Source organism: Nelusetta ayraudi, unplaced genomic scaffold (genome assembly GCF_046127955.1).
Source record: "Nelusetta ayraudi isolate G7.1 ecotype Tasmania unplaced genomic scaffold, CSIRO-AGI_Nayr_v1 ptg000008l, whole genome shotgun sequence".
Taxonomy (NCBI): Eukaryota; Metazoa; Chordata; class Actinopteri; order Tetraodontiformes; family Monacanthidae; genus Nelusetta; species Nelusetta ayraudi.
In genome coordinates this window covers 4,949,631-4,976,354 of record NW_027466058.1, presented here as the reverse complement: position 1 = coordinate 4,976,354, position 26,724 = coordinate 4,949,631, and the positions used below count along the sequence as shown (strand labels likewise).

General features: G+C 46.1%; 1 protein-coding gene across 6 annotated transcripts in view; it reads left to right on the top strand.

Moving 5' to 3' along the window:
* Positions 1-26,724, top strand: part of macrod2 (mono-ADP ribosylhydrolase 2) — a 418,233-nt gene that overhangs the window by 295,845 nt on the left and 95,664 nt on the right. For all 6 annotated transcript variants that reach the window (XM_076018902.1, XM_076018905.1, XM_076018901.1 and 3 more), the window contains exons 7-8: positions 12,428-12,458; positions 24,091-24,164. In XM_076018902.1, coding sequence (XP_075875017.1) covers positions 12,428-12,458; positions 24,091-24,164 — 105 coding nt within the window. The remainder of the gene's footprint in view (positions 1-12,427; positions 12,459-24,090; positions 24,165-26,724) is intronic.

Below are 26,724 nucleotides of genomic sequence, written 5' to 3'. Positions count from 1 at the left end.
CACATCACCCACTGGGAAATCTGAAGGGCTCTAATGGCAATCGGCAAATAAATGAACCAAAGCACACAACTGGAAATAACTCGTCCAGACCCGTGAAATGAAAACAGAAAATCCGAAACTTTCTGATAGTGACGGTGAGATTCTTTGATCAATGTAACCATCTTTGACTTTAATGAATTCCACCCAAAGGACAAAAGACAAAGCTCTAAATTTGTCTCCAACCTTGTTTACTAATATATATTCAATGTAGCCACCTGGCCAGCATGCACGTGGCAAGCTAGCTAACTATCCCACCAGTTTTGGGTGAGTTATCACTTTAAGACGGGTTGGGGTTGGTGTGGAGGTTGCTGTTCTGCTCGGTTCGCTGAAGACATGCACTGTGTGACCCAGGCAGGGTTGCAGAGGTGCTTCCTTCTGACAGCGCCACCTGATCATGAAGGTGACCCTCTCCCTGGGCTCTCCACACTGGCCAGTCGGGTCCTGAGGGTGAAACGCTCTATTAATGATGACCGCAGACCTTAATGCTCAGGTTTTTTTGTTGTGTTTTTGTTCTTATATAAATGCTTGGAGATGTAGGGCTGAATATATTTTCCGCATTCCGCCAGCCTCGAGCAGTCAAAGTCTGTCCAGGTTGGAGTCTGAGGTGAGATTTGGATTCCGGAACGGACACTGGACGAAATAAAGCTCTTGTGGGATTTGAAGGTATATTGTTTAAGGAAGTCAAAAGGCCTTTAAACTCAATAAATCCACCCGTGTCTCTACCCGTTTCAAACTGCTGCTTTTATAGCCCCACGCCTCATATCCACATGCTTGCAGTGGAGTGTGAGACCGACGGGACTGCTTGAGAGAGGCAACAAGCCTTGGGGAGAACTCCTGCCGTCGCTTGCACATCTGCGGATCACCCCACATATCCGGTTACCTGCCTGGAATAACTAAAGTTTGCTACGTGACAAGGCAGGTGTATGACATCCTGTTCTCCAGGGTTGAGCCCAAGAGGTTCCCTGTTCAGCTTCTATACACCCTCCGAAGGGCGAGTGTGTGGATACTGCTGATGAGTTGTGGCGTCCTGGGGTCGTCTTTGCCACCGCTCATTCTTTCGGTGCTACCTTTAAAATGTATTTTCATTTATAGAGGTGGAAAAATATGGAGATAAGCAACATTCACTGTCGATTCCAGAGCGATGCGAAACCGATGGACTGCTTAATATTCCTTTGAATGCGTCCGCGAGGCTCAGTCCTTTGTTTGGGTAAAAGAAAATGACTTCTCAGACAGCTGTGCGTTTACGTAACTTTCAAATGCCCTCAACGAGCGGAAGATCATAAAGATCATCAGAGACGTGGGCGGAGAACTGCGCCAAGCATTTGCATTGTCACATTTCAAGAGGCCTTGTCCATATGGAGTCGGAGGGGGCGGCGCAAGGCTGATTGCCATCGCCGCAGGTGTGAATGTCGTTAGATCTGCAATGAGTGCGATAAATGTGCGGTAGCCTTTACCCAAGAGACAAAAACAAAAACACTAATCGGGGAAAGGGGTCCGTTTGACTAATAGCGCACATTCGGAACGACCAGCTCGTCCTAGCAAAACACCAGCTCATATCAAGTGAGCCGTGATGGAGTTGTCAATGAGGCCGCTTTGTTTGAGGGGGGGCAGGATAACACACTGCCGTTGAAGCTGTCGGCTGCCTGCCGTTATCCCCAGAATGAGATGAAAACGGATGCAAAAATACATATACGTGGAAAGAAAGCAAAAGCTGCCACCCCCTCACCGCCAACCTGCCGCTAATCCTCCCACTCCTGAGTCTCCGCCTGCCACGCCATCAGATCAAAGTGCGCGCGACTGGCCCACAGGTCTGCGCAGGGGGTGGCGTTGACCTCCTCCGAGCTCCGTCCGTCCTTGGACCAAAGTCCTCTCACAGACGTATTCAGGAAAAAAAAACAAAAAAAAACCCAGAGTCTGTGCGTATGTGGCTGAGTTGAGCTTCGCTTTGCATTAAAGGTCTCACTTTGTGGGTGTTGCCCTGAGGCGGCGATCGCATCCAAAGTCTTTTGTACGACGCGCACGCACGCGTACGTGTATTTATACTTGCAGTCGTCATCCCACTTGAAAATCCCCGCGTCGGTACGGCCGAGATGGAAGAAAGTGCGCCGGCTCTCCCATGCAGCTGTTTGTGTGCTTAATTCTGAAGGATTTGCTCTTCATTACCAAAAGCAGCGAGTTCACCAGCGCATAATGCAAATTGAAAAATAGTGTTTTCTCACTCTGAGGACTCGGGCCTTGACCTCTCATCCTGCTACCGTTAATTAGCGTCGGTTGGTCTTACCTCTGGGCAGGCTCAGATTTATGGCTTTATGCTGTGAGTAGCTTTCAAGTGAAAGTGTGCTGCTGGGGCTGCTAGTCTGCCCACGGACTTCATAAATAAACAGGCTTTCATACTCTGAATCAAAGCCCCGTTATGCATGGATGTGGCCTAACTGCATATGTTTACGCTGCGTGATACTGAAATGTACCTTTTCAAAAAAAAAAAAAGAAAAAAATGGGGGGGGGGGGAAGGGCTAAGTAAGTCTCAACCAAATAAATGTCCTACTAATTCAATATATAAGCCGTATCTTAGCTGGTTTTGTACTTGGACAAATGGCACGTTCGGGCCTTATCCTAAAACAAACACATGGCGGCGGCGGAGCGGAGCTATAGCTTTCTCCCAGGGTTATCTGTCTGCCTGCAGCAGCTGCACCATTTTCCTCGCATCCGGCTCATCCATCTCGTCCACATCTGCTCATAAACATGCCTCTTTATTCTGCCTTTCATTCAGTCGGCGAAATCCATCACAGGAACTTCGATTTATCTCCGGAACTGTGCGAACGGGCGCACAATGCCGCCGATGGTGCAGAGCCGCCGCGTGCGGCGGAAGCCGTCGCAGAGAAGCCCGGGCTTCCGCCGACTAAGAGTTCATTAGGTCCTCCGAATTCTCTGCTGACGCCGTCCCGAGCTTCAAATCAACGTAATTAAAGCTAAACAACACGAGGCGGATGAAGAAATCATAGGAAAGGCTGCGGCCCGCTGGTACGCTTGCATGTTTTGCCTCGCAGTGTACCGGAAGAAAAAGACAAACGTTGCCTCTTCTAATTGGAAAATGTGTTCCTGTGATTTAATAATGATTATGTACTAACAGCGCTTTCCAAAGAGGTCAATGCAGCAGCAGCAAGGGGAGCTCGGTTCAATTTGCACTTAATGAGGTTAACGAATGTTAGTTTTTATTTTGTATGCAGCGCTTTGGGACATGACGAGATGGTGTGTTTCTTCATCTGTTCTTGTATTCTGCGCATATTTTTTTTCCAACCGCATCCAGCGTGAGGATTGGACAGCGCAAGAAAAATCTATTTTTTTTGGGGGGGGGAAACATGCGTGAGGTCGAGTGAAATGAATTATTGATTCCTTTTGCAATAAGATTTTACAAAACGAGCAATTATTTTTTGTTAATCTTGGAGAGTGTAAATACATCCAGTTAAACAAAATCTGGATATGGACTTTTTTTTGTGTGCGGGACAACATGTCTGACAACAAACATTGTACACATGACAATAACAGCAAACCCAGCATGAACGCACATATAAGCAGACAGTCAAAAATAACAATGGGGTTGCTTGATATATCTATTATTATAAAGTTGCCAGCAGCTTCTCTGGAAGTGTATGGCTTGTATGAACAAGGCTCTGTACCGTCTCTTTTATGAGCAATAAACCGAGTGCGTGGACAATTCCAACAATTCAATTCCTCACAACAATTCCTCACAACAGAAGGATTTTCCCAGAGTGTCTGAAATTTGGCAGAGACTTGCCGACGGGGGATTTGTTGCGCCCTTCGTTTTTTTTTCGTCCAATGGATGTTCAACTCGAATCTGCCGCCCTTGATCTCAAAGCCAGATGCGCCTCTGTTCGCGCTCTTCCTCCCGGTACTAGCTTGCGAGCGGTTGAAAACGGCTATGAATTTTTAGGAGCGAACGTGCCGTCGATGTTATGAGACTTGTCTCTGTGACTCCAGTCCTGCGGTAAATTTAATTAATCCTGACAGCAGGGGTTTGTCGCGTGAATACGATTTTGCACGCATCGGCGGGAAGCGTTCTATTCCGCACATACAATGGAATCGTTCAATGTAAGCACAGATTTATTGGATTAAATAAATAAAGCGGGCCGATGCCTCGCGAGACTGTTTAAACAGCTTTGACTCGTTTTGGCGCAAGCCTGAGAAAAGCCGCCTTTCTTTCTGTCTTTCTCTCTCTCTCTCTCTCTTTCTTTCTCCAGTGACAGGCATTAGTATGCAGCGTGCACCAGACCTGTTTTTTTTTGTGTCACGCTCGTCCCGCTACAAAGACGGGAGCTTTGCAGCGACTCACTTTGTCTTCATGCGCGTGCCGTCCTGTCACCTCCAAATTCAGAGTGGGATTTTGACTTTGAAGCCCCCTTTGATACGCTGCTTTTGAAATGCCGAAGGACGTCATAAAAGGACATATATCAAATACATAATTTGTACATATATACATATAATACATATATGTGTAGGTGTGTGTATATACCTGTATTAATTAGAGCTCATGATGGAAGGGCATCATAGGCTGGCTTTCACAGTGCCACCCTGGCCCACCTCCCTCTCTCTGACTGTTCTGACATTTGATTTAAAAATAGGACCGATATAAAGGCCCTGCCGGTAATGATTTAATACACATCAAGTTAGCTGTGCCTCTGTTAAAAGTCACGCCGAGGCTTTTGCTTTATATTATCCCAAACGTTCCACCTTTGCATGCAAGGGGAAAAAAAAGTGTCAAGTGCCGTGGCAGTTTGACACGCTGGGTTTTTCTACCTTTCACAGAGCAGAGCTGTATGTATGTGTGTGTGTGTGTGTGTGTGTGTGGCTTGGCCCGCACCTCTCCCTCTTTTCCAAAAGCATTTGAAAGAGCTAGCCTGCTAGCTCGAGATGCCTCGCGAAGGTGCACTCGGAGAGATTCAAACGGAATCCTGCCATTCCTCGCGCTTTGATCATTTTCTTTATGCCCACCTGGTTTTTAGGGCTTCCAAAATGCAAATGACGGCTAATGCTGCACTGCATCCAGACATCTGCACTTCTTAGGCGCGCGGCGGAATAATCACGGGCTTTAAAGGCCCTCAGGCATATTGGAGGCTGTGTCTTACATCGGGCGTTTGGGTTGAAACGCTTCAAATCCAACATTTCGCTCACGATTACCACGCGTACGTCTCTGCCTGTGTTCCGTCGCCTACGTCCCGGGATTCGCTGAAAACGGTGCTTTCGTTTTATAATGCCAGCGCTCTTGTGATAAGTACAATGAAAAGAGGGGTGCAAAAAAAAAAATTTTTCATTTGACGATTATGATCATGTTGCGGTGCTAGTCCTCAAAGTTCAAAGCTTTAAAAGAAGCAGGTGTTGGAAACTATAAACCGTGCCAAAAGCAGTGAATCAAACTGATGAAATTGTGAGCTCCTGGAACAAATAAAGCCTGGTGTCTAATAAAGGAGAATGGACCGCACCATTATTTCCTGGATCATTTACAGAACATTGACTTATTTTACAGCCTCCTGCAAAAAAAAATAGCACTACCTGTTTTTTGGGTTTCTTTTTTTTTTTTTTATTATTATATAGTTTTTAGCAGAAATACACATCCCAACTACATCAATTCCCACAATTGGCAGTAGAGAGTCATTGACTGAAATATGGCTCGATTGCCTTTCCAATCACTTCAGAGGCCCTTCTTTGGATCCAGTTGCTTATTTTGAGAATCAGGACACAATTTGGCATGATGGCAGGTGCCACTTTTCCACTATAAAGTAAATAGTGTGTGTGTTAGATATTTAATTCAGGGAAGCCAGCAACCACAGCAACGGCTTATTGATCACAAGGTAGCCCAGAGCGAATCTGGGCTACCTAACGCCGATTTTGCTATAAAATGCAACCACAATCTGTTGGCACCTCAATTTATAAAACAATCCACATTATTTATAAAAAAAAAAATAAAAAAAAAAGACTTGAAACCACAACCTGAGCTATGAATTGATTAGTTTAGCGACAGCAAAGCTGAAGTTGCTACAGTTTTCAAGCGCTGGAGCTTTCATGTCATCAGTTTCCCTTTTTCTGCCTATGTATCTTTACATGTTAGCTTCTACTGCAGCACAGTGCCCAGGCTGTTTATAAGCAGCCGCATGGCTGCTCCTGGATCAGTGAAGTAAGCATTAGTCTGATATGAGTGTGTGTTTACCCTCCTGCTGTGCCTCTTGGAAGGGCTGGAGCGTTTATTTAAATTTCACTGTGTGACTGCTCGAACTGAACTGCCATGAGTTGCCCTGCAAGCTGCATGCCAACGATTGCATGTGAATGTTATCGGAGACCCTCAGATCCCGAAAGATGGAAATCTGAAGTCCAAAGACAAAGCAGCGCAGCACTCATTAAAGACCAGTGTTAGTTTCTATGTTTTTATGATTCGATTTATGAATTTATTTATTTTATTTATTTTGAATGCCAAGAAATTAAAACAACACTAAACTCACAGAGGGCATTGATAGTGATAAAAATGAATATTAAAACTATAAATATATCACAAAATTTCATTGTATGTAATATATATGATTACATAGGTTTTTTTTTTAATTGGCCACATGTCAACATTACATTTGCGACTGAAATGGAAGAAAAGATGAATATTTTTGTGAATGAATATTAATGCACACACTAGGTTTATGTCTGCACATAGCTACTGTACAGCAGTGTTTTGTAGCACCTGACAAAAGTAATCTTGCTCTGAAATAATTCATATGTTCCTGTTAATAAAAAACAATAACAGGCCGCTGTAATTAAAAATGTTGGTTCCAAATTACAGTCGCCTCCTGATATTAATAACGGCGCTTCAAGCGCCTCGCTATTTTTTTATTCTTCGACTTTTGCTGCTTTACTTTCGCGAACCTTTATTCCCACGGCGGCGTGGATTCACATCACTGTCAACAAAATGGTTGTGGTAAGCCGCTATTTACAGTCGTGTAGTGCGGTTTGTCATTTTCTCCCTCTGTAGGCGACGTTGCCGACTGCCACTTGGGAATTTACCACCGTGGCTGCATTTATTCTTACATCTCCAGCGGCAGGGATATTGTTTGTACTTTATTTGCGGGCGACGGCAAAATTTTTGCCTTTTCCGCTTTTATTTTAGTTTATCCGCGACACGGCGGGCTCTCCGAGAGAGATAGCTAAAGGTGCAAAGAGACAATTCACCCTTAATAAGCTGCTCTCCATACCATCAGGGCTGATGGGATGCACCCTGCATGTAAACAAAACAGGTGGTGGTGAATCTTTCATGCAGATGAGGGTGTGTGAAAAAAAAAAGAGAGAGTGCGAGAGAAGGGACCCGCGCCATTAGCTTCCAGGATTCTCAACCTATGCGCTTTCCATCCCTCATTTAGCGTAATGACACTCAAACAATCAGCGGCGACATTAGACTATGGAGTGTCGGCGTCACGCGGAATCACGGGGTGTTAACGTCTCGCCATCTGAAAGCTGTGGCAGGATTTCCTCCAGTAATGGGCCCCGCTGATTGGGACGGAGGGACCCGGGCGTGACCTACATGCTTAAAGATTTACAGCCGCCAACAAAGAGGATTCTGCCGGATTTCATGTATGTGAGCCCACACTCCCACCGCCAACAGTGGTGAATAATAATACACTGGCGGTCGCATTTGCACAAGCTCCACCCACCCCTGTTACCCACCCACCCACCGACCCTTTGCTGCCATGATTTATGGGCGTAGCTTCCATCTGCAAACAGGCTGGGAGGCTTCGGGCAACAAGGGCAGCGCCCTGGGTCCAGTGCTATTTACTCAGCCAGCCGAAACGCGGGCAGGAAAGCAGCGGCCGCGGCGGCCCGGGTGTGCGCTTCCATTACCTTTTGCCCAGTAGCCGGCGGGCCGCTCGGCGGCGCCCACGTAACCTTCGGCGGGGCAGCCGTTTGCGCCATCGTGTCGCTTCCCGCCGCTTAACAAATGAGTGAGAGCTGCGGGCTACGGCGCTCCCAGCGGACCCGCGGTGGAATAACCGCTTTACGGGGGCCGTCTTTGCGGGGGGATGAAAAAAAACGAACTTAATGAATCATCGTTTTAACGAGCTATGTCAGTTTCGCACAAAGAAAGCAGGCGGTGCGCAAACGCAGGATCCCGGCAAAGATTTGTCTTTGCCGCCATATCGCGTCTACGGCTGTAGGGAAGAGTGTCCAAGTTTCAAGTTTCCAATTCGAGACTAAAGTTGAAATTTTGAGATTGAAGTCGAAGTTTTGAGAATAAAGTCGAAAGGCTCTGCGCGCAAATCCAGTGGAATTCTCCCGTTTTCGCCAGTTTCCTGATTACTGTGGGTGAACCTTGTGGGATACACCTGTTGCGTCAGTTTACTTTTAACTGTGTGTAACTGGGTTAATCCGCCATCCATCCAGTCTGCTCGCCGGCCTTTTTTTAACGTCGACTTTATTCACAAAATTTCGACTTCAACGAAATTTTGTCTCTTTTTTACGTTTTTTCACGAAATTTTGACTTTATTCACGAAATTTCAACTTAAAACTCGAAATAAAAATCTCCCTCCTGTAATAGTTTTTTTCTCTTCTTGTGGCCCCTCAGCCTCTTTCGCATCGGCAGCGATCGATAGGCCGCTTTGTGTCGTTATTAATGCGCTAATGCGCTGCGAGCTTAACAAAGGGAGCGGGGACGCCGGAGAGAGTGGAGGTGCTCCACTTTAAGGCGGGTTGTGATAAATTAAGGAGGAGCCTCGGCCACAGAATAATTTCCCCGGTGACCAATTTCTGAAGTCTCTCCCTGAGCACAGAGAGGGGCCAAAAAAAAAAAAAAACACGGCGTTGGTCTCGGCCCCCGCGCCAGGCCGCCGCCCGTAAAACATGCTGACTCACCCATATTGAACTGCGAGGGACACAAATAATGGCGGGTTACAGCTGCTGGCGCGCACAGCCCGTTGTCTTCATTAACAAGCGGGGAGACACAGCGAGGCAAGCACGTGCACACAAACGGTGACTTGAGTTGGGGAGGTTTGCCTGCAGAGCTGCCGCGGCCCGCGGCGTTCTCGCTGGCAGGCGGAAATCACTCATTTTCTGTCACTTAACTCTGAAATGACTTTTTAACGATGACTGACCATCGCCGCGTCTCCGCTCCGCATGTGAATAATTGGGAATTTTAAGAACGGGCGCGCCGGCGCTGAGGTGCACCGCTGCAGTCCACCTGCAGCAAAGTAGAATTTTACCCCCTTAAGCCTTTAATGATTTTTTTTTTTTTTTTTAAACTTAACAAAAACTGAATCCCCCGACCGCGCTGGCAATTCACGTGCGCCGCTCGTCAATGAGATTTATAATTTCTCCACACCTAACCGCTATGTAATCTCTGGTGCCGCGACTGATTTATGGATTAAAGGCGGCCACGTCTGCCAAGGCGCTCGTCTTGGCTTTACAGTTTTATTGAATAAACACTTCTCACTTTCGCAGTAACCGGGCCCCCGGACAAGGCGGGGGATGCCTCGCCTTGGCGGCAGAGCCGTTAGATCTTTACAGCATCCCGTTAAGTGATTACCCAACACTTTCTCACACTAGCCGGATCGATACGCTTTAATGGATGGGCCGGGAAACTAATAAAAAGAGGGGGGAAAAAAACAAAAGATTTTGATTTATCGCGCCGACCGGCCACGCGGCGCGCAGTTTTCCCACGTGTGAAAAGTTCAGATTCAGGTAGCGCGAGAGGGATAACGGGTCAGTAACAGGATCAGCTTGGCAGCCGCAGCTGTGGAGACGCTGACAGGAAATAACGCTCCTCTCGTCCGGAGATAAAAGTCAGTTTAGGTTTTCTTCTTATTGGCGAGCCCCAAAATAAATTCCTGCGGCAGAATTAAATTGCAATTGATGTTTGTATTGGCTGCTGCGTGATGTTGCCAGCATAATTTAACAGGGGAAAGCAGGATGGCTGCGATATCCAGGGGTCTCACTGCCAAGTTGCTGTCAGTGAGGGGATCATTAGTTCAGCCGTAGAAAACATCCCGTTCAATTTTTGGCACTCGCGCCTTTCAGGGCTTTTACATAGATTTTGTCTTTGTTTTGTTTTCAATCAGAATCTTAGCTATGTTTTTGTAATGGCTCTCTTTTTAGTATTTGACCAGCTTTCCTTTTTGCATCTTAAGTCCTCCCTACGTGCCTGTGCCACGGGCAGCGCTCGGCCCGGGGACTGAGGGCGGCCGTGGCTCTCCACGGTTCATCTTCCGAGGTTTGTGTCAGACTCAGACAGTCATGCGGAAAGGTCAGCGCCTCGCTAAAAGATGTAAATTAGCCGGCAGAAGAAAGATTCACCTTGACAAGCGGAACCTGAAAAGTGGTAAATAAGAATACAAACACAGACTCATTCCTCTTTGCTTAAAGCAAGGACGAACGCGCCGTTGCATTTTAAAGCAGGTGGCGGACAGAGATTTCGCCTCGGAGGAAAGAAAGCCTTTAAAGATTTTCGTCTTTTTTTTTTTTCTTTTTTCAATTTATGGATTATGTTCATTTCTTTTTCCGTCAAAAAGCCTCCAAGGATGAGGAGCCTGGCTCTTTGTTTGCATAATCACTCCATTAGGAGACTTTTATTAGGTATTGTTATTTTCTCTTCCCTTCAGATCTATTAATTGTGTTTTAAGTCTAAAGTGAAGTGATCTTGGCACGTCTGCCGGCACCGTTGTGTTTTCTAAACGCGACTTGACGGGGTCAGTGTGGCAAAACGATCTGTTGGGTTTTAGTGTTTGACGCCGGGGAAATTTTGACAAACGGCTCCAATTCTTTGATGAATACTTGCCGTGTTTTGTTGTTCTATATTCATCCACTCGAGAGCTGCCCCCTGAATTGTTTCCCCTTTATTTTTTTATTTTTTTCATTTCATTTGTCATGTTATGAAATTATTGTTGCGGCCACGCCTTGTGATGAATGCGGGACCTAAAAGCACACATTCAGCTGCTTTTAGGACAAATGGAGCCTTTGGGGAAAAAAAAAAAGGATCTTTCCCCTTTACTATTATTAATATACTTAATAAGATGAATGTGAAGTGGGAAAGCTTGCAGCCCGGCCTATGTATCATAATATATTTGCTCGGGGAAGTAAAGAATAATGAAACTATTCTCAGCTTTAAAGCCCCGCTTGAATAATACGTCTGCTGCAAAGCGCTGGAAAGCCAGAACTATTACAAGGTGCTTACTTGTTATAATCTTTTTGGAAGAGACAGCCTTAAAATATGCAGGTAGCAGCTTCTCACCTCAGGAACGCAGCCTTCGTATGCTCGCTATTAATCTGTCTCCACACTTGAGGGGATGTTATTGATTCCTCCTGTTGATAAAATGTGGCAACAGTGACTTTGTGATGTTGTTTACATTTTCCATTCGATATGGGCCGAGCGTCCTGAAAAAGCCGCTTGCTGTGCTGCCCATGTTGTTATGAAACCAAGCTGGGTTGCTGTCTGCACTTATTGGAGGGAGGCCACAGATCAGTGGGCCGATATGAACTTAGTCGCAACCACTGGTGCATACACATTGGTCCGAGAGGACTGTTAATTTGTTTGGTCTAACAGCGACGAATAGAATCACTACACCGCCTAGCCAATAGTGTGAATTATTAAGCAGCGAGAGGTTCGTGTGCCTGTGTGTTTACATGATTTTGATCCATCCTTCGCTGCAGCAGCAGCATGTAAAGATTGACTGTCGTGGACATTAAGTATGAGCATTAGAGGTCCCATAGTATACCCGTTTCCAGCTCTTTTATTTTTCATTCCAGCCCCTCATGAGTAATTACCCACCTGCAATAAATAAATAACTAAATAAATAAATAAATGAGTCTCCAGAAAACCGCATATTTAGCTTTATATGAAGCTCCCAGCGGACGCTCGCTGTTAGCCTCCTGCTAAAACTGATGCTGTGCTACACGCCTCCACATGTCGGGAAGGGGAACGGAAGCACAAAGTGGTCTCAGAGGGTTGTACAAACACCAGGCGAGGGGCGGTGTGGCAATCCTAAGGGAGGTAGTGACATCACAAAGGGTGCAATGAACTGGATGGCAACATGAGATATATTTTACAGACGCATTTTAGCTTGTAAACACGTGTGAGGGGAATTTTCTTAAAGGTCCATTTGGTTGGTCTTTAAGGTCTATGTGTGTGTGCGTGTGTGTTTGTGCGCGCCACGACACAATTGTTTGAATGGATCTGTAACGATGTGTTTATTTTCATCATACATCTCTGCTAAGCCTTGCATGTTTTCACTGTCAAGACAAATGAATTCTCATGCCGACAAAAACATGGCAAGCCGCCCCTTTTCTCGCCTCATTTGTTGTATCGATTGTGTTTCTAGCTCACCGTGTCTTCTCTTCTATCTTCCAGGCCTTCCCATGTATATCCACAGGCATCTATGGTAAGCACCAATTTTATTCTTATGTGTTAAATTGTGTTTTTTCTGTCTTAACATTTGGGATTTTCCACACAACATAAAAGCCTTTTTGCACTCAGCTGGTAAGTAATTATAAGGGAAAAAAAACACACGCTTTGCCAGGCACTGTGCTAAAGATTTAGCCACGCAGCCTTCAAGGCAAACTTGTGTCACTGGCAGGTGGTTAATAGTGTGTAAATTTGATTCTATGACGATCAAATTAGTTGCGCTAAACGGGCGTTGGTTGGCAAAAAAAAAAAAAAAGGGTGAAGCGACCTCCTGCAGTTTGCACACAATAGCAAGTTCTTTCTGTTGAGAGGAGATAATTAGAATTCATTAACCTGGCACAGTGTATACAGTCGACACAGCCGCCGAATTTGCACAAAGGCTCTAATAATCCACCGCCTCTGCCAAATATGTAAAGATTAATTAATATGCTAATTACCGTTTGCTGCCGTTGACAAAAAGTAAGCAGCGGGGCGGTTCTGTAAAATCACAAAAACAACTCATCGATGGTTTCCAATGGGCCGAGATGTGTATTGCGTGTGCCGCACTCCCGTCAAATAGCGCTGCCTCCAAATAAAAGCAAAAGGGACCCTCGGCTGTTGACGTCCTTCGCCTTGCGAGAGCCATTAGCCGCGTTGATCAGCTCTTTACGACGGCGTAACAGCCGAGGAAAACTGGGACCCATTTACAAGAAGAGCCGCTCCCCTGCGGCGCACAACGCAGAAACCCACAAGGCAGCCCTGTGTACGTGCGCGCCGGTGACGGTGCCCCCGGGCCCCATGTAAAACAAATTAAAAAAGCGTTTTTCTTAAACACCAAAGTGAAGTCATAATACGTCCGCGGACTCTCATTAATCCTTTATGACTGTACACGGCCAAACATCACAGGGCGGGCTCGGGGCCCTCCTCCGGCACGGGTGATGCAACGCACGCAGCGAAATGTGTCATAGCAGACGCGCGGGCGGCGAGGGCTCGCGCTCGCCGTCGCCGCAGTTGGGACGCTCGCGACGCTCTCAGACATTAATTGTTTACGATCTCGGCCGGAACCTCCGCTGGCCCGCCGCGCGCCCTCATTTTCCGCTACACTCTCCGCGGCGCAGACGAGCGGAGCCACAGTCGAGCCCGCCGCCGCTAATTAAGTCTTAATCCATGGCTATTTATCTTAACAAGCAGGCGCTTGCCGCCGAGTTGCTTAGTGAGAGGCTAGTTGAGCGTTAGCGATCATTGATTTGGATTTTTCTTTCGTCTGTCTTTCTTTTTCTGTTTTTTTTTTTTTTTTTTTTACTTCCCATGGATGGATAAATTACCACTGAAAACGATACAAATAGCAGCGTGTTCGACAAATGCGGCATTCCCTTGACTTTTCCTCAAGACGAGGGTTAAATGTCACCGGCTGAGGAGGGTAAAACAAGCTTGGGGCCGGTCGTCTGCTCCTTGGCTGCTCTTGACCAGTCGCTAAAGTGTCCCTGAGCCAGACACTTGATATGAAGTCTCTATCAATTCGCTCTGCCTGGCATGACAGCCCTGCCACTTTTGCGAGTACAAATGCGAGTTTGAATGGCCACTCACTCATGAGGCCATTTGTTCATCGAGGTGAGAAGCGCCACTGCCGGAGAACAGCCCACTTTCCAAATGCTACAATTTCCATCCATCATAAAGGAAAAACATCAGTTCTTCATCATCTCTGCAGTCTCGCTGCCAGCTGTCGCCAGGTCGCATGGTAAAACACTAACCATGTAAGCACTCACTGCCAGTCGCTTATTATAGAAATTGACAAACTTAACGGGTTTTCAAAAAGGAGCAACACCGTTTTTTATCGCTGTTAGCTCCGTCACCTCACGACAAAAACCGACTGTCAGTCTGCACTTCATCAAACTGTTGTGTGGGAAATCAGACGTTTTCAGCCAGTACCTCTTGCAATTTGTTCATTTTACAACGCAACAACTTCCATTCCTTCCTTTCCTCATCACTGCACAACTGTTGATTGTTTTGTTTTACCTGCTCATGCATGTTTTGTTTTTTTAATTGTTTCATTTCATAGAAAGGTTCGGATTCTTATTTTTCTCTTCTTCTTTGACAATCTCGTTATATGTTCATTGCACAATTATGTTGTTAATATGAATTAATATGCACTTTGTAGGTTAAATTTTTAAAAAACGGATAAGCGAGCAGGCATCCAGGTCATGATAAGTGCAGAGTGAGTGCTAAACGGAGCCAACAGGCAGCCGGAGCCAAAGGTTCCCGGAGACATCTTACCTCTTATCCAAGAAGCTTTATCTGCTCTCACTGACTCCAGCTCCCTGAACTCATGTGGCCTCTGACAGGGCTGCTCCCCTGCAGGGGTTAAAAGCCTCCGCTCTCAACCAGTCAGACAGAACCGAGGAGTTTCTGCATCGGGATGTGAAACGACTTCAGAGTTTTAATCAAGTCCTTCCTTTCCTTTCTTTTGCAGTTATTTATTAATAATAACACTGTTACCTACATATAAAGGGCCGAGGAGTTACTTGATGTCCAGACTGAGATGTTTGGAAATGGGGTTGTTAGCTTACATTTTCATTATTTACAGTGATAATGCATCCAGCACATTTGACATGACACTTTCAGACTGTGTTTCTACAGGACGCTCGGGGCGTCATGACACTTTCATTTTGAGGAATTCTGCCATATCGACAGCTCTATTGTGCTGCATGCCGATGAGGACATCAAAGGGGTTGGCTGTTTAGAGCCAAGTATGGTCGTGGAGGAGGGTGGGAGCAATTATATGGCCTATTCAGTAAATAAACAGCTTAGCACTCCCCGCAACCGCATCTCCAAAGGACAATACAGAATGATTAAGACTGGAGATTTTTAACACAGCCGGGGGCGATCAGAGGAGGGGCTTCAGAAGGAGCCTCGGCGCAGTGCAGCGTGGTGGAATTACTGGCAAAGACTCTCCGTGGCGCCCTCCCATGAACTGCCGCGCTCTGGAAGAGGCCCCGCTCTTCTCCCAGGCCCTTTGACATTTCCTGTACATTTTAGATAACCTTGAGGGTCAAGTTGCAGTTCAGCAGTGTAAACAAAATCTTTTCAGTGCAAAAGCAGCAGCATCCCGATCTTGCCTTTGGCTCCCTGTGGATTTACCCCTTGGCTATGGCCTTTGTCGTATAAAAAATATAAATATATATAAAATATATATATATATATATCACGCGCGTGATCGTGCATCCAGCCGCCGCACTCATGCACATTAGCGTGACCCATTTTCACACCTGAACTGCGGAAGGAGGAAAAACAAATCCTGCCCGACCGGCGCTGCGGCATGGAGAGGAATCGGGAGCAAGTCGTCCAAGGTCTTTGTTGTGGCGAAAAGCGATTTGTCAGGCGAGCTAATGCTAATTGACACTCTCCCTCACGCCTCCATATTCCAGGAGACTCCGTCAGCGCTGACAGATGATGGCAGAGCAGGGAGGTTGGGTGTTGCAGGGGTTGCACAGGGGGGACCTCAGACACTCGGAAAGAAAAATGAGTGCTCACACCGTGCTGACAGTCCAATCCCTCAGTCCGGCCCATTAGCCGCAGCAGAATTTCTGCACGGGTAGCGAGTTGGAGGTACCACCCATAAACAAACCGGTGCCCACCATGGGCCACGGGGTCAGCCGGCATGATAGAGGTTATTAAGTGCCGCTCGTGTTTGCACATCAATCACAGGCCGCGCGAACCCCAGGTTTAAATGGATTATTCCTTGCGTAGCAGGAGACACCTTTCACTGTCTCGCAAGATCAGTGTCAAGAGTCTAACGAGCTAAACTTAGAGAGGTCACTCCCTCTCAGTTTTGTACCCTTCTGTCTTTTGTCCTCCCTTGGGTATATGTTCCACCGCGGGATTGATTCCCCACCTCACGTGTAGACGTGCATGGGTATGCCCACCGCAGGCCGCGCCTTGGGGATGGGGGGGGGGACTAATTTTGCGAGGCATCATTTGGGCCTGTGGCGATCGCATCTCGGCCGCCCTGTTTTAGGGAGACACCCGCTGGTATCAATTGCGGCGTGCGGCAAAAGAGGCACTCACGGCTCGACGCCGAAGGAGAGAGGCGAACGTGAAACGGAACGCCGCAGCCCCCCGAAAGATGCTGTAACATTGAATCGGCGTCCCGTAAGGCGATCCTCTCACGACAAATATCTCCTTGTTTACTCTTCACCCTGAACCCCCGGCTCATCTGTCCTGAGGACTGTTGATTGAGGAGTTTCAGCCTTGACTGGTGGCTGTGGGAGATATGAGCGAGTAATCCACCCGAGCCCTACTGGTACGCCTTTGCTGCCATTCTACTGCACTGTCCAGATCAAAGGTGTCGCGCCGTCAATTTTTTTTTTTTTCCCACTCCTCCCGAGAGCCATCCTACGGCTCTCTTCATCCCTGTCTGGGATTAGGAAGGTTAGAGACATTGTGACATCTTATCTCTCAGCTCGCTGCCGGCTTGCCGGAGATGGCCGAGGCAAATTCTCCCCTTCTTCTGAAACCCCGGGGTTTACTACCGGGAGCTTAGCCCGGCAGGGTCGGGAATTTCAAGGTACATAGGAGCAGCGTGCTGTATCAGTGGGCAGCAGAGTGTGCACTCAGAGGGATCCAGAGTTTTGTAGCCCATTTAACCGAGTCACACAGCGTGCATTGTAGTCAACGGTAGCCTTGCGCTGCCGTTTTCACGCATGATGGGCCAAATGTAAAAATACTCCCCACCCGCAGGACAATGGACTGGGGCCTTTGAGGAACCAAGTTAGGGATTCAACATTCCCACTATGATGTACTCTCCACATTTCCTATTTATTTATTTGCTTATAAAATGTAGTGTAGTGTCGGTTGTTAATTTTAGCAAGTAGGACAAAGGATTTCATGACCTCCCCTGGAAGGTCATCGTCTGTTGTGTCACAGACACTGCTTACTATCTTCTGCCTTTTTTTTTTTTTTTTGTCTGCCTGTCTTCCCCGATGCAGCACCGTCCCATCCCTCTTTGTCTCTGTCTCCTTCCTGCTGGACAGAAAAGTCGGTCATGGTCACAGCCTTGCCGGTGTGGAGTGTTGGTTTAGGTAGCTTTGGGCTTTTTGACACCAAAACTTTTGGCTTTTCTAGTCCTGAGGCACGACTCTGTCCTCCACCTCAGGTCACTGCTTGCCTGGGTCCCGGTAGAGTGGCTACCAACTTTTCCTTCCTTGGTCAGCTGTCCAAGTCTTTTCTGCATTTTCCTTTTTTTCTTCTTCTTCTTTTTTTTTTTTTTAACATTAGCCACAACAATTAAAGGTTTTCATATAGACTTTTTGGACAAAAAGGCTGGAATTTAGATGTACTGAAACATTTTAAAAGAAGCACAAAGAAACTTTAACCAATAAAAAATTTGTATCTTTTTCTATGCTATATTCATTTAATTTCACCCCAGTTTCACATTACTTTTATTTACGGCCATTTCAGCACCCATGGTGAGCTGAGTGTAAGGGACAAGGCCTCGGGCTAACTTTGCTTCAAGGCAGTCGGCTCATCAAAATGGATGTCAGGTTTCGAGACATAAATTTGACCAACTGCAGCCGAGGGAAAGCAGAATGGGACCATGTGATTCTACTCAAAAGGAGGGAAGGCTTTTTTTTGTTTGTTTGTACTTTCCAAGAATACATCCTGCATATGTTTAGCACACGCGGGCTCTGTGGTCACGCCGTGTCAGTGGGATCTTACACTTAAAGTTATTTATCCCTGAAACAACAGCGGGTTTTGGTGTCTTTGTTAAACTATAACCTTCCTCAGTAAAAAACAAAACTGTTGTGGTCGGCAGTATACACCTGCCTGTATATTTATCTGCAGTGGGGAATGTATCACAGCTCAGACAGCATGCATTCACCTTGCCTCCGCTGACTTTATCAGGTAGTGCAGCCCTATACCGCTCACTTCTCACCCGGAGAGAGCCACATCAGCTACACAAGTTTGTTGCGGAAAGTTGCCCTCTGTAAACTTGCAATGTGAAAAGTGTTGCTGTGCTGGCAAAAGAGGCGGCAAGGCTCGCTTCTTTAAAAAACCCAAGACGATTACTTTCCAACTGCCCCACGGTTTCGAATAAAACACATAAAGAAAAAAAAGAATCACAGATGAATCTGTGCAAGTATTTAAAGAGGGAATTTACACAAGAGAACGTCCGGACATTATGTCTCCTGGTTGCGTCAGAGCTCAGAGTCAGCTGTCTTTTTTTTTTTTTTCATCTTCTTGTATTAACAAACTTCCCACATCCCCAAGATCACAGGAATAAAATATGTGTATTCTGTTTTAAGATGAATCAGCCCTTTGGCGTGACAGTCTGCGCCGCGCAAGAGAGGGGAGTCCCATTCACTTTGTCGGAAATTAAACCATATGACTCACGCAGTTATTCAATCTTTTTGTGATGATTCATACTGATAGTTTCTCGGGTTGAAATTAATGTTTACTCCTGCTGCCGACGTCAGCTGGTGTTTGCGTAATATTTTAAACGCTGATTTGCACATGAAAGCTGACGACGGGCAGACTTCAACCACTGCTTATATTGACTGAGTGCCAAATGCAATTGAGCAAGTGGTGCAGGAAAGGAAAGTGGTATTTTGCCCAAGAAGCTTCAATCGGCCTGTTCAGATGTGTTCTGTTGAGTTTACATGTTTTCATTTTCGTTTCATTTCCGTCTTAAATGTGCATCAAGAAGAAATATTAGAACGTAGAACGAAATATTACAAATTTTATGGAAATTTGACACATCTTTGTTTAATTCGCAGTGAAGTTCGTGCGCTCGCTTGGGGCGTTCTTGTCTTTTTTTTTTGGAATCCGTGCTGATGTGCAAAATGTTTTATGGAAGCAGGCTTTTAGAATAAATTGTGACATAACAGAGAGTTAGCTGATAACCTGTATCGTTGCAAACGTAACTTGCAGGAAAACTCGGCTGTTATCATTAACGTTTGTATCTGGATGGACAAGGGGACCAACGTGTTACTCGATCTCTTCTTCCAGTAGCCACGTAGCGCTGTCCCATGACGTGACCATGCTTTAAGTAACTTTGTTTATTTGCATCAAACTACTTCATGGAAACGTTCCAATGGCCTTTTTACCTTTTAAGTGATTTTTCAAACGTTCAGTTTAAATGTTAAGTGTGTAATATTTGAAGATTTTAAGAAGAAACATTGGCAACTGCCTTTGGCACTTGTTTCATTTTAGACTGCAGTGCTCACCCTCTCGCCCTCCCAAGCTTGCCAGTGAACTACGTTTGTCCACCTTCTTCTTCATTGGTTTATTTGAGGACACGAGTGTTCACCCTAAATATGAAATGCACTGGCAGGAGGGGTGTATTGTCCACACCAGCTTCCTTAACAATATGGTGGTTCAAGATGGCAGCTAAGTGGGAGCAAGACCATTGCTCCATGTACATTTTTATATATAAATGTGAACTGTTCAATGGGTAGGAAAACCAAATGACTTTGATTGTACTGCAAGTATACGCTTTTATTAATGTATTTATGGGCAGTATATTAAGCTATTACCAATATAAAAATCTTGAATCAGGCCAAATGTTGCACACTGGACCTTTAAATTTGCTCGACACTTGGACATGGAAAATGCACTAAATGGCCCGTGACCATGCTCGCCATCAACCACCAACTGGATGCTCGACGCAGATCCCGCGCGACTCCTGCATCACCAGGTGCTCCGACCACACGGCGCGTGCTCCGGTCCCTCTCCGCCTCCTCTGAGACGGCACTCTGGCTGCTGGTGATGGAGTAGACGAGCCCTCAACAGAAATAACATTGCGCCACCTGAGTCCTCATCAGTGGCGCTGCGCTGCACATGTCCCATCAGCGCGCCTCGCCGAGACAAATCTCCCCGAGCCGGCCGTATTCCCAGCATGGGGGTGTTGGTGGTGGTGGAGGAGGAGCGGGGGTCCAAGCCAAGTAGCACAGGGACCCCGGAGGATCCCGACGCCGGGGCTCTACCTTCTGACGGATTAGCGCCGACTACCTCCGAGCGGCGGGGGAAACCAGGAGGTGCTGAGTGGAAAACGTGGAAAAGTGAAATGCTAAACTATTTCATTTTGCGGCAGACCTGAGCCCATAAAGCAGTCCGCTCACTTGCGCCGTCCTTTACCAAAACATTTTTATTTTTATATTTATTTATATATATATATATATTTTTTTTTAAAGTGGGCTCTGACAACCATTCTCACAACAGTGGCAAAGGCGAGCGCTTGCAGAATACTAAAGCGGAGTCTCTGCTCTGCTGTTGGATGTGATACTGCTGCATAAACACAGCTGGCCGTTCGGCCAGGGAGACAGAGAAAGAGAGAGGAGGTGAGGGGAGGTTAATGCGTCGGATAGTGTAAAGGAGACACACATCAAAGAGAGTGACCGGCGCTCCGCTCTCGGCCTTGCGATGCCGGCCGTCGTTCTCGCGGCACCCTGGTCCCAGCTGCGCCGACTCGTCCTTCCTCGCCGTCCATCAAACGGACCTCGCTGTCAAGTCTTTCCTGCCGTCGTCATTTCACGTCGGTTCCTCTCCGTGCAATCTTTCTCGCCAGGCCAAAGCTCTCCTTATTTTACCTCTCTGGGCTCCACCATGATTAATGACCACGGATCTCAAATCGATATGGCATTTGTAGAAACTCACTGCTGTTTACAATAAACGAGCAGTGTCCTCCCAATGCTGGCCGCATTCCTTGTGTTATGATTAAGACCTCATTTGTTTATATATTTTAAGGATGCACAACCGTTTTAGTTTAGATTTTGCGATGTCAACTAGTGGTCAAAGGTAGAGGCTAATTACACTTACTTACTGTACTCATGATTGTCCCGAGTGCGGCCTTCGACACCATCTCACACACCACTCTTCTAGATAGACTCCTCATCCCTCAACTGGTTTAAATCCTATCTTTCATCAACTTCATTCAACTCAAATTGTTCACATCACAACCTCTGCCAGATACTACAGGTGTGCCCCAGGGCTCGGTTGTAGGGCCACTGCTATTCATCATTTATTTATTCTCCCTTTGATACATTTTCCAGATACACCATATGCACTTCCATGGCTTGTTAGTGTTGCAAGTATTTAAAGAAAAAAACATCTTTTGTCTTTCTGAACTGTTTTCACATGTTGCTGTGATGTGAAAGATTATTATTCTGTAGATTAACCTAATTGAAATATACATGTCATACTGGTTAGTTCTTTGATTTATTCAAAATTAGCTAATCGCAGTAATGGGGAATGATCAGGGGAGACCAGGGAGCTCTTAGGTGGAATCCTGCTGTTCCCGTAGACAGTCTGCTGGCAGGCTTTCACTTCATGCATGAGCAGATCTGTTTCTTCCAAAGAGAAGTATTCTACTACTTGGCGTCATAACAGCAATCCCCCCCATCTGGCTCTAAAAGGGAATGGGAGATGACACTTTGGTTCACGGTGGTTCATGTTACGCCAAAAACACACAATGAGGAGACCAAGGACAAATCCTTTGAACCACGCGCTTAGCGCCACAACCATTTTTCTGCTGTTAAAGTGAAAACTGTTTATTATTTCACAGCCCAACTGGATAGTGTTGAAGCCAATATGGCACATTAGCGTTTCACAATAAAATACAGCACATATATCTTTTCTTTTTAAAAAACAGCACAATATATAGTATCATTAGCCAAGTAGCATAGTTGCCTAAGTCATATTTGAATGTTTTCGAGAAAACATAGAACACATTTTTCACATATCACAATTTGGCCAAAAAATTACTTGCAATTAAGCTATTAGGCTAACGTTATGATAAAAATCAACCAAATCCAAGGTGATTTCCAAACCCTTCCTGCCGCCATAACCATTCTGTCCGCTTCAATTAGCGTAAATGCCAAGCACAGGAACCTTTAAGACACTTTTCCCTCATTCTCGACTCATTACATGGCTTCTTTGCATTATATTTAGCACCAGACGCGTAAGCGCAACACTACCAGACACTTACATCAAACCCACGTCGAAAGCGCGACAAGCGAGCCCTTACCTCTTACGTAATTTTTCAATTTATTTAGCTTTTGTGCTTACTTCTCTGACGCCCGTCCAAACAGCTGGGCCCCCTCTCCGGGGATCTATTCTTCTCAGATTCCTCTTCCTTCGCACATCTGTTAGCCCACCGTTGCTTGATGTGCGAGCTGCCGTGTCGGCGCACCTGGGCGTGAGGCGGAAGCAGACTTTGGAAAGGAGGGGGACGGGGGGGGGGCAACAACACCAGACAAAGCGGGTATCATTGCAAAGGTTAAAGCGTGTTTGGGAGGCAGTCAGGTGACCTGCAAACTGATTTGGCATGCCGGATTAGGTTTTTGAAAACACGGCTCTGCGACCCCCACCCATCCCTGTGAAGGGCGAGTTGCAGGGAACAGAAGCCAGAAGAGCAGCGGCTGGCGGCTGGTATGCAGCTCGCATCTCATCGGACCCGAGCCCTGAACACAACGAGCTCCGCTACGACTCAACATCACTTCAGCTCCCCCCCATGCCCTCTGTGCTTCTCAACCACTCCTGTCAGATGGGGAGGAGGGAGAGACGGAGTTAAAATGGAAAAGGGAAGCTGGAGTGACGGAGCAGTGGGGTTACAGTGTTGACTGGAGGTATATTTTGCCCGTTAAGGCTGCGAAAGAATTTACAGGGTAGTTAGTGAGAGATGCGACACAGTGGTTGTAACACGGGATCATCTGGGCTTTTCATTATTTTTATTTTTTTTCCTTTACAGCCAACTCAAAGGGTAGAGGTGGCCGCAGCGCTTGTAAGCCCGTTTCATAGGTCACAGAATTTATAGTGGCGGCGGTGACAGACAGGGAAAGGAAAACATTTGAGAATGCGACCCGCGTGAAAGCCAACGGGGCTGCAGCCGTGGCCGCGGCCCCTTGTACCGGCTGATGTGGGTTGAAATTGAGGTCTCGACCTCATTCGTTAGAGGAAGACAGTCCCCGCCGCAACCTGTTGTCCCCGATGGAGGTGAGAGGTTACCATATAGGAGAATGTTGTTTTAAGTCCCGACTCAGATCAGCCGCTCTGTTTTTTTTGTTAGTTTTTTTTGCTTTGTTTTGTTTTTTCAAGAAAGACCAGATGAGCTTTGTCGAGCAACAAATGAAAAAACTTTCTGACAAGGTATCAAATATAAACATGTCTATAGCTGTATAGATGGATTCAAACAAGACTCTAACCAGTGCAATTAATTCAGCGTTTATTATATTTGTGCAAATACAGCCTCGGAGGTCTCATTTGTATGTGTGTATGATCCCGCTCGTCACTGCAATCTCCCCCATAAAGACTGAGGTCACTCTGTTTTCCCTCTGTGTCGGCAGCAATAAACGAGTGTGTGGCCGCAGATAAAGCCTATCTGTGGATGGGTACGGACGTGCGCAGGCCGTTGTAGCTTCTAATTCGCACATTGTCCACATTTATAACGGTGTATCGGGCGGCTGGTGTCATCTGCTTCCTCTCGAAAAAATGTGGTTACCTGTGGAGATAACAGCTGACGTGTTTAGCCCTCTATCAGCCCGCACGTCTCATTTTAGACCCTGCTACTCGTGTCGTCTCATGTCGGATACAAATGGCACTGACACTAATATTTTTTTTTTTCCTTTTATTCGAAGGTTTTCCCAACGAGCCTGCAGCCGAAATTGCCCTGAACACTGTAAAGAGCTGGATTGAGGAGAACCCTGATAAGGTAGGACATGCAAGACAGATACAATATTAGATCTCCTCTCCGTTTGTGGAGTAAGTGTCATACATTTTCATCACTTCGAGATCATCGACGTGCCGCAAAAGCAGATCTGCGCCTGGTGACGCAGATCTTTTTTATTTACCTTGCCAACCCGTCCAACCAGCAAGTGTGTGGTCTGCATCCACATCCAATTAAAAGCTAGTTGGAGACTAATCGGGCCGCAAACGGTCCGTTGACTCATTAATTGGTTTATGTTTTCCAAACTCAGAAGAGCACATCAAATGAAATGATGATGAAATGGGTTTTTGTATCGAAGATATAATAATGATGCCTGTCAAGGAGTTGAAAGCTCAGGGCAAAAAGCCGAAAAGCTCAATGAATTGTGTAATTGGGGGAATCATGATTATCTTCAGTCTTGACTATGACTTGCAAATCACTTTGCTAATAAGAACGAAAAATTACAGCCATCAAGAACGCTCCATTTCACTAAATGGAGATGTAAGCAAATCGCTTGAGTTTAAACTCCACATTTTATTTGGTGAAATTAAAGCTTTGGTGTGATTTCGACGACACGGCGACCAACAACTCCTGTACACATGCATTAAAACGACATTCATATCAGACTTTGCGACAATTTGACACACGCAAACCTTACTTTGAACTACGCACATCATTTTGTTTGTCACTGTCTTCCTGTTGTCAGGGTAGCAGATGCTGTGTGCCACTGTATAATCAGGTGTTCCACAGGGCTCACATCTTGGCGTGTTTGCATTTGACGCTGTGAACCCTGGAGCTGAATGATTGTGAGTCACTGTGTTGCTTTGCTTGTGATGTTCGGCCTCCGTGCACACTGGGAATCTATGGGAATGCTGTCGTGAATGAGGTTTTAAATGAACTTGCAGCTGCCTGTATGTTAAATAACAAGCTAAGCTAACACGCTGAGGATCACAAGTTGCCTAACAAAGACGTTTCCATACGAACACGAGAGACGGTTTTGTGGCATATGGACTGATAACTATCTCGCCGGCGTGGGTTGATCAAGCAGCGCCAACGTATTGCTATTCAAGCGCGTGGGGTGGCGGTAGGAGGTGGGAGGGGAGGTGTTGCCTTCTGAGGATTTTCTTGAACACTGTTTGTCTGGAACAAGCAGCAGGTCCCTAGTTCCCTCTCACTCTGGCAAGACCCAGAGTGAGGCGGCTTTTAACAAGATCAGAGAGAATAAAAAAGGTACATTTTACCCAGAAGCGCAGCAGCGTTTCCGCTACGTTTTAGCAAATTTTTCCAGTCAAACCATCAGCGTAACATAAGCTGACATAGGAGTCCACTGCCTCTTGGGGTTTTTTTTTGTTATTCTACTCATAGCTGCTCAGTGTAAAGTTATACTTGCCACATACCCAAACAAAGTTTGTGCATGTTTTAAATCATCCATCAGAGAAATCTCACTCTCACAAATCTCACAAATGTTCATTTCAGTGCGTCAGGATGTTCACGGTCAAAGAAGCTGTTTCATTATTGGGGCATTGACCTGATTTCAACACGTTTCACTTATAACTGCGATCTGAGTATGTTAAAGGATGAGAGAATTACAAGGCGGCATTTGTTTACTTGCATATTACGATTAGAGCTTGAAGATGTCGAAAACAGAAAGAATCCCTTTTTCTCACCTTTGCCTTATAAATACAGTCAATTTTTAACCTTTCAGTGCCCACATTTCTCCTCAAAGTCGGCCGCACGCGCAAACACTAGGAAAACAATATTCCATGCTACCCGAAAAGTCTTTGAAAAGTTCGGCCCGTCCGGAGCGGCTCATATCGCAGATTGCGCCAAGGTCTGGAGAAAATGGAGCGAGAATGAAAGGTTTGAATCCCAGTTTTATCACGCCGGGGAACAATAGGACGAGATTGCGCTCATCCCGCTCACCTCCGGCTCCCGAGGAGCCTCTGTTGTGGCTGTCCGCGGGGACGAGTCATTTCAGGGCCGTGATAAGGGCCTTGCTTTTGGGGGGTGGGGGGGGACATTGCGCTATTGTGGTTGAATTTCAGCACAATGAGCTGGCAGAGGATCTAACACAACTGGCATGGCTGAGCGCAGGCCAGAGCCCCAACAGACCGCAGCGGGATTCATGGACACACACATTCTGGCATGATAGGATTGACTGGGGCTGCCCAGCTGCTTATTGAATGGGGAATTACATACTATAATTATATGCTTATTTTTTCTGGATATTATTCTTCTTATTCTTATTATTAGTATTAGTATTAGTATTATTATTATTATCATTATTAGTGTTATGATTATTAGTATTATGATTCTTATCATTAGTAGTAGTAGTGGTAGATATTGATTGGTGATGATGATGATCACTTGATGGTGATATTATTTTTTCTAATCTCGAGTTTCTCGTAATCAGCCGAGTCTTTCTGAAGGTGCCCCTCCTCCCCCGCTGCACATGAACGTCCGCTAAACGAGCAAGTATGTTAACATTGCTCAACTATGCTCATGCTCAAACGCGTCGTCCGAGCGTTACGCCGCCTCAACATTTTTGGCTCTTTTGTTGAAAGAT